General features: G+C 55.8%; 1 protein-coding gene across 9 annotated transcripts in view; it reads right to left on the bottom strand.

Annotated features, from left to right (window-relative positions):
• GREB1 (growth regulating estrogen receptor binding 1) overlaps nucleotides 1-18,954 on the bottom strand; it is a 147,569-nt gene that overhangs the window by 39,434 nt on the left and 89,181 nt on the right. For 8 of the 9 annotated variants that reach the window (XM_040496093.1, XM_040496096.1, XM_040496095.1 and 5 more), the window contains exons 7-15: nucleotides 17,478-17,606; nucleotides 13,887-14,000; nucleotides 13,256-13,399; nucleotides 9,874-10,059; nucleotides 7,561-7,911; nucleotides 3,100-3,228; nucleotides 2,248-2,367; nucleotides 1,413-1,610; nucleotides 462-642 (exon numbers count right to left, since the gene is read on the bottom strand). In XM_040496093.1, the coding sequence (XP_040352027.1) occupies nucleotides 462-642; nucleotides 1,413-1,610; nucleotides 2,248-2,367; nucleotides 3,100-3,228; nucleotides 7,561-7,911; nucleotides 9,874-10,059; nucleotides 13,256-13,399; nucleotides 13,887-14,000; nucleotides 17,478-17,606 (1,552 nt within the window). The remainder of the gene's footprint in view (nucleotides 1-461; nucleotides 643-1,412; nucleotides 1,611-2,247; nucleotides 2,368-3,099; nucleotides 3,229-7,560; nucleotides 7,912-9,873; nucleotides 10,060-13,255; nucleotides 13,400-13,886; nucleotides 14,001-17,477; nucleotides 17,607-18,954) is intronic. The other variant, XM_040496090.1, reaches the window with a different exon arrangement.

The following is an 18,954-nucleotide window of genomic DNA, read 5'->3' as shown; positions in this document are numbered from 1 at the left end:
CAAAACAGAGAAAACAAAGTGATTAGCCCTTTCGGTGGCAGGGAGCTACTCGGAGAAACCTACGTCCAAACGGATATTCACAATACAGCTCTTTCTACAATTCCGGATGTACAAATGCAGGGACCCGATGCTGCATGCCCTTCGTATGGGTGATCTCTGAGTTTCTGGCCAGCCCTAAGCTTCTGACTCTGTGCTAAATCAGAGCGCCCCTCTGCGATCTGACCCAGGATCTCCCTTCCCTCCTCACCCAGTCAGTGGCAATGTCTAAATGCACAGCCCTCGGGCCAGTCTAGATGCCCTCCAGCTCTAGCGTTCTGGAACGCATCCATGGCATCGGCTTACAAATGCCAAAAGCCCCAACGTCACTCATCTTTTCAAGGCTTGTACCCACAGCCCCAAGTGTCCCCCATCTATTAACATAATAAAATGGCAACCCCGCCATACGCCAAAGCCACGCTCACCTCACGAGGTCCCAGTGGGCGTGGTCGTGGATCAGGACAAAGAGCGTATGCGGATTCTGAAAGGAGTTTTGCAGAAAGGACTTAAATTTTGTCTGTGCTTCAGCATCAAGCTTCAAAACATACTGTTCAACCCTCTGCTTGGTCATGTGCTCCTTTTCCAAGCCGAGCTCCGACAAAACCCCTGTAACGTGGCAAAAAACACATCACAAGGAAAACGGGACAAGAAAAACCCTTGTCGCAAGCTTCTCTTTCATTCGGCGGGCGCCTGCCGGGCACCTCCTATCTGGCCGGCGCTCCGGTAGGCCTTGAGGCTACAGGGATGGGCGAGACACAGGAGAGTCGGGGCAGCGGACCCCAGGCAGGCCACTGTCACACGTGTCTACAGGAGCTGGGCACAGAGGCGGGCCTGTTTCATAGCGTGGTGTGTGCATACAGCAGCCTGCCCAGGGGCCACAGCCAAGCTGGCCTCATGATACAGGTGAATCCCGGGCACGGCATGACTGAAGGGGAGGGTAAGGTCCCCCCCGCCCCCCGCCAACCCCAGCAAAATCATCTCCCAGCCTGAAAGCCACTGAGCTGCAGGCTATATAACATAAAGCTAGGACATTTAAGACATTGACTCTTCATGTATTTCATATTTCATCCCCTTGAAAACACAGGGAGAATACATTAAGTTGAAGCAGGATATCGACACACAGGTCATTGACCTGAGCGGGACAGAGTGGAAACTCAAGTCATAGTTCTGGCTTTAATGGATTTTAAAATCTTGGGCAATTTGCCATCTCTGAGCGTCTGTTTCATGATCTACGAAACGGGGGTAAATAATACTTGCCCTATCTACTTGGGAGGCAAAGACTGGTATTTCAAATCCAAATCTGAATTTAAGGGGATAAAAGCTTCTCCATGTAGCCGTCACAACGTGTCCCCTGAATGTCCCCCCCTGCCCAGTACCTGAATGCCAGACACGGAACAGGGTTTGCTGATAGGTCACTTCTGAAGGTGGAATACAAATCAGAAAGTCCACCTTCTCGAAGGATCCTAAGTCCAAATTCTGGGTGCTGGAATCCGCAATTGAACACACATGGGAGAGGAGCTTCTGAGCCACGGCCAGCTGGAAAGGCCGGATGTGGTGGGGCTCCAGATTGTAACCTGGAACCAGAGCCCCCATAAAGGCGAGGTACACTCAAGAGCAGAGAGCTAGGGAGTCACGCAGGGGGCCCCTGTCTAGTGCACAAAGTGACCAAAGGGGGAAACACACCAACATTTATCCGGTGTCTGCTCTGGGCTATGTACCATTTCACACTGTCTGTAATTTAATAATAAAAGGACGAACAGCACTCAGGGAGCACAGAGGCAGTGACCTACTGTACCCGAAGGGGACAAGAGGCAGTGACCTACTGTACCCGAAGGGGACAAAGACAGCATCTCAGGGAACGTGACACCGAAACTGGACTTTGGAAGAGGCTGCAAGTTCTCTGGAAGGGAAGGAAACTATCACAGCTCTTCGGGAACTTGGGAGGAATAAACTATTTCAACAAGGCACTGATAAGCTGGAAAGCAACACAGAGCAATGCACTATCTCAGGAAAAGTGTGCATTTCAGGGTAAGAGGAGACTATTGGTGTTAAAGACTACAATTAAAATTATATATTAGTCCAGTTTGATGCTAAGAAGATGCCCTGCCTCCCGGATGCGTCTCTAACATTGCTTCCTCACAGCCCCTGGCGTCCCCTGGCCGCTGGCTCACTAGCCCGGACCCTGGCCGCTGGCTTCCTGGCGTCACTCACTTGTGCATGCCGGTGCATCCAGGGATGCTGATTTGGTGACAGAGGAGGCAGTAAGTGACGACGAAATATGGCCTTGATTTTCCTGATGAAATTTGTCCAGCAAAATGTCAATGTCCCCCTCTGCCCAAAACAGAGAGAAAAATAGAAATGGGTTTTCCATCCCAGTGAAATTCGGCAAATATCCATGCAACGTCTACTAGGTATGAGGCGCTGTCCCGGGCCTGGGGTAATGGAAATAAAGAAGCCAGGGCCCATCCAGCCCCGGAGCCCACGGCTCGTAAGGCAGGCAAACAGTCAGAGAAAATGGCACGGTGATGTGGTAGGTGCCAGGACAGAAGAGCCAGATGCTAAAGGACAGGAGGAAGGGGTCTGAGCCCATCCTAGAGGAGGGGGGGGGGGTGGCCCGGGACAGTTTATGGGAGGAAATGGGGTGAGGAGCCAGGCAGAGAGGGGTGAAGGGCACAGAACTCACAGCATAGAACACATGGACTGAGGCACTGCTCCAGCAAGAAGCCGCAAGCTATCCGGAGGGGGAGCTGGGGAACAGGCGTGCACGGGGCCAGGGAATACAGAGGAGGCACAAGACCCTCGTGTGCCCCCAAAACCAGAAACCACAAAGCCCCCCCCCCACCTAGGAGAGCCCACAGTCAGCGCACGAAGATGGCCGGCCAGAAACCACCACAGAAAGGGTTGTAAATGCTAATACAGACAACGGAGGGTCCGGCCTGAACATCCAAATCCAGGCCAGCCTCGGCAGGTCCCAGGGAACACCCTCCGAGAGGACTTCACCTCTGAGTCTTTGCGTCTGCCCTTCCCGCTCATGAATTTACACCGGTCTCCCCACGGGCTTACCTGGACAGAGGGTGCTGAAAAACGCCCCCAACAAGTCCACTTTCCCGGTAACCAGCTCGTAATTGACTTCTTTCTGGTACTCCGCTGGGGTGAGGAGGCTCTCAGAAAGAATTCGGGCTTGGTATTTTCCTGGAAAACAAACAACCCTCACTGGGCCCCTCCACTTAGAATCAGCACGTGAGCCCGGGGACGACAGTTTGTCTCCTCTCTCTCCCGCGAGCCCGTCACCATGCCTGGTCAAGAGCAGGTGTTCATGTTGGTTAAACGAATAAATGGGGTAAAGCATCTTGGCCCAGATTAACAGGAGAACAAAAGGGGAAACCCAGAACACTGGCCTCGGAACCTCTCTTCCCGCTTAGTAGCCGTGTAACCTGAGATACTTAACTATTCTGGCCCTGTTTCGCCTCCTGAAACACAGGAATGACAGCACTTCAGGACTGTCCTGAGGACTGTAAACCAGGCACTGTTTATAAAAATGCTTAGTCCATCCCTGAGGCACAATAGGCCACCAGGTTTATTTCTGAGAGTGCTACTCAAATCACATAAGTAATTTATTTAAAAAAAAAAAACGGGGCGCCTGGGTGGCGCAGTCGGTTAAGCGTCCGACTTCAGCCAGGTCACGATCTCGTGGTCTGTGAGTTCGAGCCCCGCATCGGGCTCTGGGCTGATGGCTCAGAGCCTGGAGCCTGTTTCTGATTCTGTGTCTCCCTCTCTCTCTGCTCCTCCCCTGTTCATGCTCTGTCTCTCTCTGTCCCAAAAATAAATAAACGTTGAAAAAAAAAATTGAAAAAAATAAAATAAAATAAAAATTAAAAAAAAAAAACAGAGAATGAATTTAGGATCAAGAATGCTTATGGATAACTGGGGCAGTGCATAGCAACAATATATACTTTTTAAGTAAATAAAAAGATATGAAAACTTCAGGCTTAAAACAAGTAACACCTGTGGGATTTTTTTTAAACAGTTTAAAAAACAGGAGTATAGTGATTGGCCAAAAATTATTCTGAAATTGACAAACTGACCCACGAAGATCTATGAATACCATTCAACAGTGTTAAGAGGGATTTTTTTTTTATTTTTTTGAACGTTTATGTATTTTTGAGACAGAGAGAGAGGAAGAGCGCAAGTGGGGGAGGGGCAGAGAGACAGGTGGACACAGAATCCGAAGCAGGCTCCAGGCTCTGAGCAGTCAGCACAGAGTCCGATGCGGGGCTCGAACCCACAAATCATGAGATCATGACCTGAGTTGAAGTCGGACGTTTAACCAACTGAGCCACTCAGGCGCCCCGAGAGTGATGTTTTAAATCCTAATAGTCCCATTTAAGTCGAGAAATCTGTTTGTATTCATGAGTTGTTCTTTCTTTTTTTTTTTCAAAGAGAAATTTGAAGCCAGAAGGATTCTTTTATTTTTAGTGTTTATTTATTTTGAGAGCAAGAGAGTGCAAGCCAGGTAGGAACAGAGAGAGAAGGACAGAGAGAATCTCAAGCAAGCTCCGCACTGTCAGCACAGAGCCCGATGTGGGGCTCAAACTCACGAAGAGTAGGATCATGACCTGGGCCCAGACCAAGAGTCAGTCGCTTAACCGACTGAGACACCCAGGCGCCCCTGTATTCATGACACTTCAATTGTGCGGACTACCCCTTAATCTCCTTCAATTTCCTAAGAAAATGCTAGACTTAGGAATTCCGTGTTCTTTTTAACTAACAGGACGAAGCTGGGAAATAATTAGCCATTGCTATCGCTCTGGGAGAGGAACTAATGAGGTCAATGAATTAATGAGGTCACTGCATTAATGTACGCAAAGATCAGCCTGGCACATAAAAGTTGCTTGACACACCCGATCTCCTCCAGGGAGCTGTCCCCTGCTTCCACTCATTCACCTGCAACCAGGGGCGTGCCCTGGGCGTGGTCACCACTGATAACTCCGCCCCTCTGCCTCCTGCAAGGAGGGGCTTGCCCTGGGCGTGGTCACCACTGATAACCCCGCCCCTCTGCACCCTCCACTCCCTGCAGCCTGCTCCCCAGCCACCTCTGACACTCCAAAAACTCCCCCGCTCTTCAAATCCATAGAGCCTCCCAGACGTGCTCCTGCTTTCTCTTCTTGTCCCCCTCTCTTGAGGGAGAGCCCGCGTCCAGCAATACTCAGTCCCAACGTCCCTCCCCACAGCCGTGCTCCACCCTCTGCATCAAACCCCCTTCCTGCTCCGAGTCTTTACGGAGCTGCGAGACGCGGCTGGAGAAAAGACCACGGTCATGCCCACTCGACTCCCGTAAACCCACTGTGCGCAGCAGCCCTGGCCCTGTCTCCTGCTGGAGGACACAGCGACCACCTGTGACGCATCCCAGGGCCCCGCCACCTGTCCACCTGTGACGCATCCTTCCCACTGCCAAACATACACCGCGCGACTCAGAACCACCACAAAAACCTGATCCCGTTCCGCCTCCAATTATTATCTCTGTTCTCTATTCCTTGTAAGGCAAAATTTCTCAAAACGGTTGTCTCCCTTTGCTTCTTTGCTCCTCATCTCTTGAGCCCAATCCAGTGGCGCCCTCATCCACCAGCACCGCTGTGTCCGCATCACCGATGGCCACGCAGCGGACAGAGGGAGGAGCCCGTTCGGACTCAAACAGGAGCATTTGGCCCAGTCGCTGCCTCTCCCTTCTTGAATCAAGCCACGCCCCCCCCCCCCCCCCCACCTCCACCCCTCGGCCTCCAGGACATTCTCTCCTTCCACTCTCAGGTCTGCTTCTCCATTTCCTCCCCTCACGGGACGGGACCTCAGACAGCCCTCGCTCCGCACTCACCGGATGGGTCCTGGCATCACCTCTGGGCTCTCAGGCCCCCAACGTGCTGACTACCCCTTAATCTCTGTCCTGAACTTTGGACTTTCTACCCAGCTGCCCACCCACGAGGCCACCGCAACATCTGAAGCATGGGCCGGGCTGGTGCGGGAGAATTTGAGATTCCAGCACGACCTCCCTGCCACCCCTTCCCTCCACGAGGACAATTTCAATTTTTCTTTATTTTATTTATTTATTTTGAGAGAGAACACAAGCAGGGGAGGGGCAGAGAAAGAGGGACAGAGAGAAGCCCAAGCAGGCTCCGTGCTGCCAGCGCAGAGCCCGGCTAAGGGGCTCCATCCCACAGACCGTGGGATCATGACCCGAGCCAAAACCAAGGGCTGGATGGACACTTAACCGACTGAGCCACCCAGGTGCCCCTAAAATAAATGTTTTCAAAAAACAGAAATGCTTCTGCAGTTCCTGCCATCTCAGCGGATGGTGTCTGCATCAGCTATACAGCCAAAGCCCTCGGGGTGTTCCCACACAGTCCACACGGCCCCCCCCGTCCCCCCCCCACCCCAAACCCCACAGGTACCCACCCCACAGACACCCAGAATCAGGCCGCTCCTCTGAGCCTCCCCCAGCCCAGCCCCGGCCGCCCACACTGGGCACTGGATGAATCCAGCCCCTCCCCAGGGACCCAAATAGGGGTCCCAAATAGGGGGCTCTCCACACCCAAATAGGTCATTGATTCTTCCAAAACAAAAGCCAGGTCACAGCCCTTCTCTGGTCAAAATCGTGCAACGGTCTCTCAATTCACACAGGGAACAATCCAAAGCTCTGATAAGGCCGTCAGGGCCCCCGCACAACGCCCTAGTCCCGTCCTCTGCTCTGGCCTCCTGCTTACTAGCAACATGCCAGGCACGGCCTGTGGCCATGTGGTCCTGGGTGGGGGGGACCCCCCCGCAGCTGTCCCCAGAGGCAACATCGACCGCTGCCTCATTTCTCTCAGGCCCTTGCTCTTAACATCCCCTCTTTAGATAGGTTCTCCTGACCCCTCTTAATAACCAGCTCCCCAAATGGGATCCTCCGACCCCGGGCCCCTCCACCTGTCCACCTGTCACTTTCTGCACTGGCTTTGGTGTCTGCCTCCCACACCAGAATGTGCGCTCCAGGCGAGCAGGGACCTCGTTACCTTCCTTCCTGAATCTCCGGTCCCTACAACCGTGGCTGCACACAGTAGGACTTCAATAAATGTTTTTATACCCTATTAGTTCACTGACGCATGAGTCCACATAGACAATGAGATCGCTGGGGTTTTTGTTCTCCATTAGCTAGCTGAAGGAAGTGAGGGCCAGAGTCGTTAAGGGACCAATCACATCATCAGGTGCATGGACCCAGGCCTTCCACCCGGTCTAACTCCAGAGTTGCCCAGCCTCTCTAGGGTTTGGCAAGGCGGAATGCTCACCTTCCTCTCGGAGGAGGAAAGAATTTTAACTCAACACGCCAGCCAGGGCACAAGCGGCGCACATCGAGGGGGCTGCTGAGCACTAACCAACCGCTGCTACAGACCCTGGGCCACGAGAGGCAAAAGGCGCGGATCTGCAAAGGAAGGGAGCCGGGAAACAGACGCAGCTGCTTTTCCCGCTGCCCCCAATCTCAGGCGCAGGGCTCACCCGTGACGGCGACGCAGGAGTCGATGGCGGGGCTGCGGCACGCGCGGACGATCACCACGTAGTTGGTCTTGGCGAGCTTGCCCTCGATGAGCAGCCGGAACATCTCGGAGAGGCCCTCGGCCAGGGAGTAGGTGCACTCGATGATGTGCACGCTGTCGTTGCAGGAGCTGGCGGCCAGGCCGGCGAGCCAGGGCAGCTGGGCCGAGGTGACGGGGGCCACGGCGCTGGGCGCGGGCGGGCAGGGCTGCGGCTGCGCCTGCTGGTACTGCCGGATCTCGGTCAGGTGCGATTCGCGCCACGAGCGCAGGAAGATCTGCTCCAGGTCCTCCATCAGGGGCACCTGGTCCGCTGCTGGCAACGACAAGACGGCAGGAGAGGCTTGGGCGCCGGCCCCCGGGTCCCCACCCCGAGCGCAGGGGGCGATCCTGGGGAGCCGCGCGCAAGCAAACGCGAAAGTAACACAGTCCGCGTCACCAACGCCAGATCGTCTCAGGGACCGCGGGGAGGTACAGGGAGGGCAGCCGCGCGGCCAGAAGCTCCCCAGCCTAGCGGGGCCACAGCTCTTTCTGCGTGTTCCTCAGTCTGGGTTTCACGCGCGGGTGTTAAATAGCAGCAAGACTGCGAGCCTACGACTCCGGGGCTCCTCCTCTTTCCCTACCGTCTCGCTGTAACCACGCATCGCGCTGTCTGCGGTCCGCGCCCAGCACGGTCCCTGGCCACGCAAAGTCCCTTCCTACGAGGCTCCACCGTTTACTCAGCGGTGTCTCCACTGTCGATCCTTTCTTTGCTGCCACGTAGCCACCTCTGCAAGCGCTTTCACAGTACACGTCTTTATGCGTAGAACCTAGCTTCCCGGAGTCTCGAAACTGGGCTTCCGGGGCCAACCTGTACACATCGTCAGACTGTGCCCCGAGGGCCTACCTGCGTCTACCTACTGGTGACTTTAAGTCATGTGTGACACTGGTTTTACTGCACCCTTAGCCCCACTGGATACCCACGCTTGCGTCATCAATTCGAGAGATACGTTACTTGGTTTGTGGGTCTGACGCCTAGGAGACTGAATACCGTCAGCCTTTCTTTCCTAGACGTTTTCTGGCGTGTTTGTCCAAATCTTATATCTGGGGGAGTTGGAGGAAACGGCACCACGCCTGGACTCGGAAGGCGTGCCCCCTTCCGGTTCCACCTGGCGCCAGCCCGGATCCAGAGCTATCTTACGATACGGGTTCCTGATCTGAAACACGGGATCACAATACACACGCACGAGGCTACGCCAAGATTTGATCAGATTAGCCGTTAGGCCTCCCATCTTTGAAATCTTTCCCCTTGAGCCCACGCCCCCTTCTGGAATCACCATCGCCAAACCGAGCTCTTGGGAGAGCTGTCTATGCTCCCTGCGCTTGCCCCCTGTCTCCAATCCACCGCAGCACGGCTTTTGTCCCCCACACTCCTCGGACGCACCCACCACCGAGGGTGCCTGTCACTCCCATGTGCCCAAACCCAATGGCCAATCATCAGCCTTCACTCTGCTCTTGGCCTCACTGACTCAGGCGACTGGTCCCTCTCCTGAAATGCTTTCACGGGATTCTGCGTCCATGTTTACCTGTTCCTTCAACACAGTCGAGGGCCAACTACAGTGCAGGTGCTGTTGGACACGCAGATGTGAACTAAATCAACGTTCCTGGTCTCACGGACCCTACATCCTAACCGGGGAGAGGCACGGAAAGCGAGCAAATACTGGTGCTCTAAAGGCAAGATACGGAGGAGAGAGACTCCCAGGGGCCTGCGGAGGGGGCACTGTCTTAGATATGGTGATAAGGTTCTCCCTGAGGTGACACAGGAACCAAAACTCAGAGGACAGGTCCTGGGCAGGGGCGTTTCTCGGGGGTAGACGGGTCTGCCGCGGGGCACGGCAGGGCTGGAGCAGAAGCGGAGGTGGGAGGAGGCCTGGTCACTTGGACCCTGGAACCGGTATGGGTTGAGTGTGTGATAGGAGACCCCGGGGGGCTCCAGCAGAGAACAGATACGATGAGATTCACAATCGTTAACAGCTGTGCAGAATGGGGGGCAGAGCCGCACCCTGGCAAGGGAGGGGTGTGGCGGAGGAGGGTGGGGGACGCCGCATCTGGGATGAAGCAGGGCTTTCCGGTGGATGGGATGTGGGTGGTGAGAAAGGATGGTCCCCGGCACTTCCTGTCGGCCAGCCAGCGTGGCTTCTCAAGGGCTCCAAGTGACGGGCAGGGATCCGGGCTGACACGCCGCCTCGGGCCACGACCGCTGCACCAATGGGCCCCACGCGGCGGGAGGGAGGCTCACCCAGCTGGACGAGATAGTAGACGGTCAGTAGGAGCTGCACCTCCTCGGAGATGGGCTGTATCGCCGAGGCCCCGTAGTGCTCATACGCCCGGGAGATGGACTGAGAGTTCTGGTAGCACGTGTACAGGAGGGGGCTCACGACGACGTCACTCAGGTTCCCACAGAGGTAAGGGAAGTTCCCGTGGCCTGCGGAAGAAGCAACCACGTCCGCTTGGCGGCTGGCATGGGGCACACGTGGCCCCCACAAGCGCGCACGCCGAAGGCGAGGGAGCCGAAGCGGGCAGGCGAGAGGCCCCTGGGCTGACTCACACGTCCCTCTTCGGGGAGAGGGAGGAGGGAGGAGGGAGGAGGGAGGAGGGAGGAGGGAGGAGGGAGGAGGGAGGAGGGAGTGGATCGCAGATTTCCCGCCCTTGCTGAGCTAGTGCACCTGCTCTGAATACTGACCAGGGCCCCAGCGTCTGCCTGTTCATCGTGTCCAACCCTTGTGGTTCACAGGTGAGCTCGCTGAGGCCCAGAGAGATGCGCCCAAAGCCGAACAGGCGCCCCGCTGACTACAGAATGCCTCTTGTGAGCACTCTGCTGCCCCCCCTGCCAGCCAGCCTGCCCCTCCCTGACTCCTCCGTGCTGGCTTCTATTTCCCATCCTCCCAGGACTCTCTGGCAGGCTGAGTGAGGAAAACGAGTCACTGTGCAGACCGGGGGCTCCAGATACTGACGGAACCCGACCAATGCTTTAGCACACGTTAGGAGACCAATTCCGACGAGAACCCTCAGCGTCAGAAGAGCCTGGCCGGACTGATTCTCCTCCGCGCTGGGCATCAGCTGTGTAGCCCTGCGCAGGAAGTGGGACTTCTCTAAGTCTCAGTCTCCACATCTGTAAAATGGGTCGAAGACACGCAGCCCTCATGGGGCTGCCGAGATAACTGGATGCGCCAGATGCACGCGCGCCATCCTGTGCTTGGTCTGAACTCATTCACCAAACACACACTCACTGAATGCCCGCTGTGTGCTACGTGCTGGCATCATGCTTGGCTCTGGGGAAATCTGACGCCCGAGACAGTTCACATCCTCACACAACAGCGTCTCAAACCTGAGGGTGCATGAGGGTCCCCCAGGCTCCTTCTGGGCCTTCCCGCACAGCTTCTGATTTGGAAAAGGGGCCTGATTCTGATTCCAGGATGGGCCTGGGAATTCACCTCTCTAACAGGTCCTGGACGATGCTGGACCTGCTGGACCAAGGACCACAGTTGGGGTGCCACGGCTTGCGAGCATTATGGCTTAAACTGCGTTGGGGCCCAGGAGAAAGAAACTAAGGCAGCCTCGTGGAGAAGGCACATGGGTTTGGGTCCTAAGGCGCAGGTGGGGTTTGGGTATGAGGTGGGCTGGGGGCGGGAAGACCCAGGACAGCAGGCATGTTACAAAGAGCGCGTGGCTGGGGCGCCTAGGTGGCTCCGTCGGTAAACCGTCCGACTTCCGACTTCATGATCTCGCCGTTTGTGGGTTCCAGCCCCACATCGGGCTCTGTGCTGACGGCTCGGAGCCTGGAGCCTGTCTTTGGATTCTGTGTCTCCCCCTCTCTCTGCCCCTCCCCTGCTCATGCTCTGTCTCCGTCTCTCAATAATAAATAAATGTTTAAAAACACACACACACACACACACACAAAGAGTGCGTGGCTTAAACCGCGCAGAAAGTGCAGTGACCTTGAGGAATAAGGAGGATGGTCTATAGCTGAGGTCGTCAGAGGTGGGTCTGCCGGACCCTCACCCCGACTCCTCTGAGGCCCCTGGCTCGGGGGAGGCACAGATGCCACCCTGCCCGTAGTGGCGCCACCGTGCTCTGTCTTCTCATCCCCGCGTTCTCGCAGCGTCTCACAGACACGTAATGGCCGTGCACAGATTGCATGCAACGCCGCTGCACGTTGACCTTCTTCTCAATTAGCCAAGAGGGCCCGATGGGATTACCGGCCGTGACTCATGCTCAGTTCAAACCCAGATCTGCACCCCTCTTCCTAAAGACCCTGTCCATTTTTTTTTTTTTTAGGAAAAAAAAGCAGTGCCTCTCTTATTTCTTAATTACCGGTAAGATACCTCCCACTTGCCTACGACCCTCTCTCCTCTGTGTCTCCAAACACGATGCTAGATGCTGTACCAGCTTCTTTAGGAAGGAGGCGCACGTGCGTGTGTGTGTGTGTGTGTGTGTGTGTGTGTGTGTGTGTGTTACCACACGGCCCCGGCGACCGTCATCATCACGCGAGTCCCGCCAGACCTTCACATTTCAACCTCTCCTGCTTCACTAGAAGGGGACTTCCTTATTGCGGCAAGTCTGCCCCCACGGAGGCTACGTTAACCTACTGTCGCAAAACAGATGGAGTCAGGTTTCCTGCTTCCATGTGGCAACCGTGGCCGTCTTCGGCCAAAGTCAGATTGCATAGTCAAAATGTACTAGTGGCAGAGGATGACACAGGACAATCCACCGGACCAGGGGTCCTGGGAGCAAGGGGCTGACTGATCGGTCTCCATTCCCTGGTGCTTTGTACTGGACCTGTCATTATGGCACGAATGAGTGAATGAATGAACGAGTGAGCTAGTGAATGAGCGAGTGAATGAATGAATGAGCGAGTGAATGAGTATGTGAACGAGCAAGTGAATGAGTGATCAGTGAATTAGTAAGTGAATGAGTGAGCGAAAGAGTAAGCAAATGAATGAATGAGCAAATGAATGAGCCAATGAGTGAGTCAATGAGTGAATGAGCAAGTGAACGAGTGAGTGAATGAGTGAGCAAGTGAATTAGTAAGTGAATGAGTGAGCGAGTGAGCGAATGAGTGAATGAGCAAGTGAGCGAATGAGTGAATGAGCATGTGAATGAGTGAGCGAGTGAATTAGTAAGTGAATGAGTGAGTGAGCAAATGAGTAAGTGAATGAGTGAATGAGCGAGTGAATGAGCGAACGAGTGAATTAGTAAGTGAATGAGCGAGCGAAGGAGTGAATGAGCAAATGCACAAGCAAGCGAGTGAATGAGTGAGCGAAGGAGTGAACAAGCGAGTAAGCGAATTAGTAAGTGAATGAATGAGTGAGTGAGCTAATGAGTAAGCGAATGAGTGAATGAGCGAGTGAATGAGTGAGCGAGCGTGAGCGAGTGAATGAACAGATGCATATCACAGAACAGAATCGTTCCACTTGGGCTTGTCGTGGAAAGCTGTGAAAAGCCCTAGAACTCTTGGCATCTGACCAGGGGCAACACCAGTGACTGGTCTGCTTAGTTCCTCCATTGCCCTGGAAAGGGTCTGAGAGTTTTCTCAGGGGGACACCCTTGGAGTCAGCCTGTCCCTTGTTCATCCCTTCAGGCTCTCCGACCTCCACCACCTGTCCCACTGCTGTACTTGCCTTTAAATATCACCGGCTTGGCCTTGCATATTTTCAGCAAGTTGTCAGGGACGGACACTGGTTCTCCAGAGGCCACAACGGGGAAGGTGACCGACGCTGGTCCCACCGAGCCAACCTGGGGCACGCAGGACATGCCTGCGCTCTCTAGGGACAGGCCAGGAGAGTTAGGAAGACAGGCCAAACAAACCACCCACCTCTGGCAGACCTGATGTCAGGCCGGCCTGCGAATCTGCTACAATCTGACCCTCACCCCTACTTGTGGGAGCCCCCAAGTCTTGGAATCACAGACTCCTGAGGTCAAAGCATCTTCAGAGTCGCTTGATCCAATCTTCTCCACCAAGCAACCCAGTCCCCTCCTCTTCAGTCTCCCTGCCACGTGGCAGGCAAGCCCCTTTTAAATTCCTTTAGGGTCAGGGAACAAGCTCACTGCCATACAGGAAGCCTGGGCTTGGTTGAGCAGCCCCACCGTACGAGAAAGAGACCCTCTGTTATACCCAAGTCTGCCCCCCAGAACATCCTCGCCGATTCACGCGGAAGCACACACACGGGCACACATGCCCACGCCCCACCAGCAGCAGCACCACCACGGGTCCCCGAGTCTCGGGTTTCTGGCAACGTTGCCGTCACTTACCGTACTTAGCTCTGTTCCCACCACCCTGGGCGTAGCCGGTGTCTGTCGCTGATGGAGATTCTGGGGACCACCCTTTGTGGCGTTTTTTCGGGGGCCCAGAGTTTGATAAGATACCTAGACAACATTCAGAGTACGGATTAGGCTTTCGCTAAGGATGAGCTTCCAAACACTCCCCCTGCTCTGGAGAGCACGTATTTGTTATTTTTTAAAAATCAGAGCCTTACGAGGGTCGTTAGCTGTTTAGGGAAGCATCCGGGCATGAGGAAATATCCTGTCCATTTCAGTAAACGTTTCGTTCCAAACCCGGCAAGTGCCTCGGCCTGATCTCTGAGCCCTTAGCACACCCTCACCTTTAACATGGGGTCACAAGCCCTGCTGTTAAAGGTGGTTTCACGAAGACTAAAGAGAATGTAGCGAAAGCACAGCCTTGGGGCCCACTGGCCGGCAGCCCCCAAGATCACATCCTCCTTCGCCTCCTCCTCTAAACTGCCCCGTGAATGCCCGTGTGCTTCTGGGATAAGCCACAGTCACGTTTGACCAACCACCACACAGTTTCACCACCTGGGGGCAGGACCGCTCTACCAGTGTTCCTCTCCCACCCCAGCCTTGACCACTAACTTCAGACCAAAGAAGTCAACAGGAACAGAGGCTGGTACCTGCTGTTGTTAACGAGTCATCCCCGCCCACTCTAGATAACAGCATGTGTGGGACTCACGCTCTGCTCCTGGGTTATTCAAAATATCCAGAGTTGGTTACCACATTCGTTTGAGCAATCCGACTCAAAATCTCCCCTACGTTTAGAAGTACACATTCAGCTGTGGCTGCACATTAAACGCCCCTGGGAAACCTCTAAAGCTCTCTGTGCCTGGACGCAAGCCCATCCCAGGTAAAGCGGAACCCCGCGTCTGGGGGAGCCCCGGGCACCGTGGTGACTCCAAGCTCCCTGGTGACCCTAACTCACAACCAGGGTTGAAAACCACGGTGTAGGGCAAGGTTCCTACAAATCTGGCCTGAGAAGGAGCTGGGCAGAAGCAGCAGGGCCCTGCTAAAACCATCCGCTCCCGGGCCCCACCCTGACCTACAGAACCAGACTTCTGGAAACAAGAATGAGAAAATGCCACCGTTCGTGGGCACCCTGGTTTTGCTTAAGCGCCCTGCAGGGTCTTGCTCCAGAGTCTCTTAAAGGTGGTAAAATTAGGCTTGACTCCGCCTTAGACTGATCAAAAATGAACAAAGGGAACAAAAAGTGAAAACAGAAAACAGGTGGCTTACACAGCTTTCGAGCCGGCGGGCTCCTTAGACACGCCTCCTCCCGGCAACACCTGAGGCAACTACTATAACCGCTGTTCCGTTTATCTTCTATTACCTTCTGCCCACACATCTGTCCTCAGGTGCAGACAGAGGCGCCCCACAGAGACCAAGACGCCTCTGAAAACCACACTCAGCTACCATAGAGGGGCCAGGCCTCGATACTAAGGATGGAGGGTCTACAGATGTCCTCCCCCTTTGGGACACAAGCCCTCACCGCTCTGCTGGACCCAGCTCGACTCTCCCAAAGTGATGTCACTGGGAGTCGTCCCTGGGGTGCCAATGTGGACCAGCCCTCGCGGTGTCTCCTGGTATCGGGGTGGGGGGCACCCCTTGGCATTTTGGGTGAGCGAGTTTTTATTACGTAGACTTCCATGTCACTCCAGGACACGTAGCACCCAGACCCCCCTGTGTGGACCAAGCAAGGATCCTAGGCACTTGCTAACACCCCCCCCCCACCCCCCGTGAGGGGGCAGGACTTTTCCACTCAGGACCACTGAGCGACAGCCCTCAAGCCCGAATTCAACACCTCTTGCCGTTTTAGGAGCAGTTGATTAACATGGGCTTCCTCTCTCCCCAGAGCGGGCGGGAAGGCACAGGACCTCTGACATTTCGGCTGTGCCGTCTCAGTCTGTGAAGGTGTCCCGGGTGGCCAGGTGCCAAGGCCCCAAGATGGGAAGGACGCTGGCCCTGCTCTCAGGACCTTCGGTACCTGACGGACACGGATGGCCACGGAACTGAGACCAGGGAAAGTACCCCCGCTGCAGGAGGAGGGGACAGCTGAGCTGAGCCCTGAAAGGCAGGTTTAGTGGCAGTCAGGACTCAGTGCATGACCAGGGGGTGAGGACAGGAAGGGGAGGGCACTCCTGGAGCGTGGCGGTCTCAAACAGTGGGGAATGAATAAGGTTCCTCAGGTTGGTTGGGGCCAGATTCCAGAAGGGTTCGAGGGCTGCCAGGGACTAGGGGCATTCTACTTCCCACACGGCTCCTCGTTCACCGCGGAGTGGGGCCCCGTGCCCTGCTGCCCGGGCAAAGGCTAGACGTATACAGGCCTCCACGCAGGCCGGGCAGGTGCCACAGTGCAAGGCTGCCATCACCATCCCAGAGCCCTGGTCGTCGGCCACGGGGCCACCCTAAATTCAGCACCTTGCCAAGAAACACCAGTCACAGCCCGGAGCGGCTAGAGGAGGGACAGAGGCTGGACCTCGGATTCCACGCTGGTTAGGACTGGGGAGTGTCAGGTCCAATTCAGAAAAGACACTGGTCCTTCCACCAGGGAGGGGACACTGGTCCTCTACCAGGGATGTCCTCTGCCGGCCATGTAACAGAAGCAGGGAAGCCTGGCCTCTAGGCCTGGGCTGCCTCTCTGGGCCTCACTTCCCTTCTCTACCAAACAGAATGTGGGACCAGAGAGTTACTATGGGCTCTTCCAGTTGGACAGTCTTGGATGCCAAAATCCAATCAGCTGCGTGCAGGGAGGGTGGGGAGAGAGGTAACCCTGGCTTACTAAATGGCTCCTGAGAGCCCAGAGGGGCAAGCACTGAGCTCGGAGTCAGAGGCTCCACGGCCTCTACTCCAGCAGAAGGTCTGTGTAACCCCTTCGTGCACCTCTTCATCCTCTTCTGAGCTTCCTCCCTCACCGCCTCTCATGCTTCCCCAGCTCTAAGGTACAGCTCGATTGTCACCTCCTCCAGGAAGTCCTCCCTGCAAAGGAGCTCAGTGATGATGCCGAGGGGGGCATGGTCACTCAGTGAGCTGCCAGAGGTGTCTGAATCTCCATACAGCACCTCACCTGACCCTCTCAGCTGCCCTGAATGCAGAATTCTGATCTCCAGATGAGGGAACAATTTAGCCAGAAGGCTTGTCCAAGATCCCCCTGACCAATAAGAGACAGAGTTGAGTTTCGAATTCGTATTTATCTGATTTTGGAGCCCGTGTTTTTCCCATGACACCACACTGCCCCCTATTTCTCCAGGACTTCACAGCCCTCCTGACGTGTAGCCCACAAGACTGGCCGCCCACCTCACAAGGGGCTCCCATTGCTTCTTGCCATACACCCATCACCCAAGTCGGTGACCGACAAAGCCACGGCCCCACCCACACCAGGGCCTGGGCACAGCCCCACGGACCCGGGAGGCACCTGCCGGCCTGTCCCGACTCTCTCTCCATGCCACACCCACTCCGTGAGGCTCAGTGGCCCCAGTACGGCGGCGCCCACAGCCCCCACAACAGCCTGGCCTATAAAAAAGCAAGACCCCCCCCCCCAAGGACAGGCGATGCTACCTAATGCCGAGGGCCGTGGCATGGCCGATAGGTCGTTCTTCACCAGCTGTTGGTGCTTCGGAGAATCTTTGCCATTGAAAACAGCTGGACCCACGGCCGTAGCAAGTGAGGGGTGCTCAGAGGCTGGTCCTGGCAGCAGAGAGAGAGAAAAGGGGAAGCACAGAGTCAGTTCATAGGAGCCCCGCTTAGCAGGAAATTACTTCTCTTCCATTTTTACCAACTAGCCGACAAGTGGTTCTTCCCACTGAGGACGCACACCCATGCACACACACTCCTGCTCCAGTGAGCACACAGCCCGGGTCAATGAAGGACCAGGGAGACAGGAGTGGCCAGTGGGGCCCCTGCATCCCAGGAGTGCACCCGAGGCTGATCCGCCTCCCTTCTCCCACACCCTCACCCCCCAGGGTCGGGTTTGCACCAAACACGCTCAGGACAGTTGTAGGGCACGCAGTCACCCAGGGCCCTGGGGCTCCCCAGGTCTGAGGATAATGCCGGGGGAAATTATGGGTTCTGGTCTCGTGAGGCTCACTGCTTACGTGCTCACATCAGCCAGCGTGGTCTGGAAGGCCCTCCAGAGTCGGGGGCAGCACAAAACCTTTCTTGTGGGTGAGGTGGCATGGTGAGGGGCTTAGGGGCACAGTTCTGAAGCCCACTGCCCTGGGTCTGAATCCCCTGCCCGGTTGCCCCCCGGGGCCGAGTGACCTTACTTAACCTTCTGAACCCCTTATGCTTCAGCTTTCTCAGCTACAAAAGGGGACAATAACAGAGCCACTGGGAGAAAGCCAGGATTTCAAAGAAGTGTGCCAAACAGTGCCTGGCAGGTAGTGAGCGCTGAGTATTTGCTATTGGCACCATACTCAACTCTTGCAATCACCCTGCAAATTAGAAAAGATCTGCTCCAGCTTTACAGGCGAGGAAACAGAGACGCGAAGAGTTGAAATCAGTTGCCCCGAATCGCCCAGCCAGAGGCTATCAGTGCTGGAAACTTACACCCAGCTATTCCGATGGCAAAGGCCAAGGGCTCCCCAGCCGCCATGGTAGCAGAGGTTCCTGGGGGCCCAGGCGCGGTGAGGACAAGAGCAGACGGCATGCAGAGAGGGAGGCCCGGGGCCTCGGTGGGAAAGCACAGTTCCCAACCCTGGCGTGGCCTCTTCGTGGGAGCCAGGGCACCGACTCCCCTCGCTAGGCCCCTCTACAGACCTCGTGGGCCAGAGAACGAAAGCAGCCAAGCCTCCCAAGCCCTTGAGAAGGCTGCTGGAGTCAACGGCGACCATGCTCAAAGGTCCGTTCAGGATGGCAAAGTGCCAAGCACACGACCCAGAAATCCCTGCTTGTCAAATCTTGACTTCACCTCCAACTGCCCGGGAGACCCCAGGCACGCAGCTGAGCCTCGGGTTCCCCAGAAGTACCGCGGGGAGGGGCGCCTGGGTGGCGCAGTCGGTTAAGCGTCCGACTTCAGCCAGGTCACGATCTCGCG

This window comes from Herpailurus yagouaroundi, unplaced genomic scaffold (genome assembly GCF_014898765.1).
Source record: "Herpailurus yagouaroundi ecotype Mexico unplaced genomic scaffold, PumYag 188, whole genome shotgun sequence".
In the NCBI taxonomy this organism is placed as follows: Eukaryota; Metazoa; Chordata; class Mammalia; order Carnivora; family Felidae; genus Herpailurus; species Herpailurus yagouaroundi.
The sequence above is the reverse complement of the archived record's forward strand: the minus strand, read 5'-3'. Positions and strand labels throughout refer to the sequence as shown.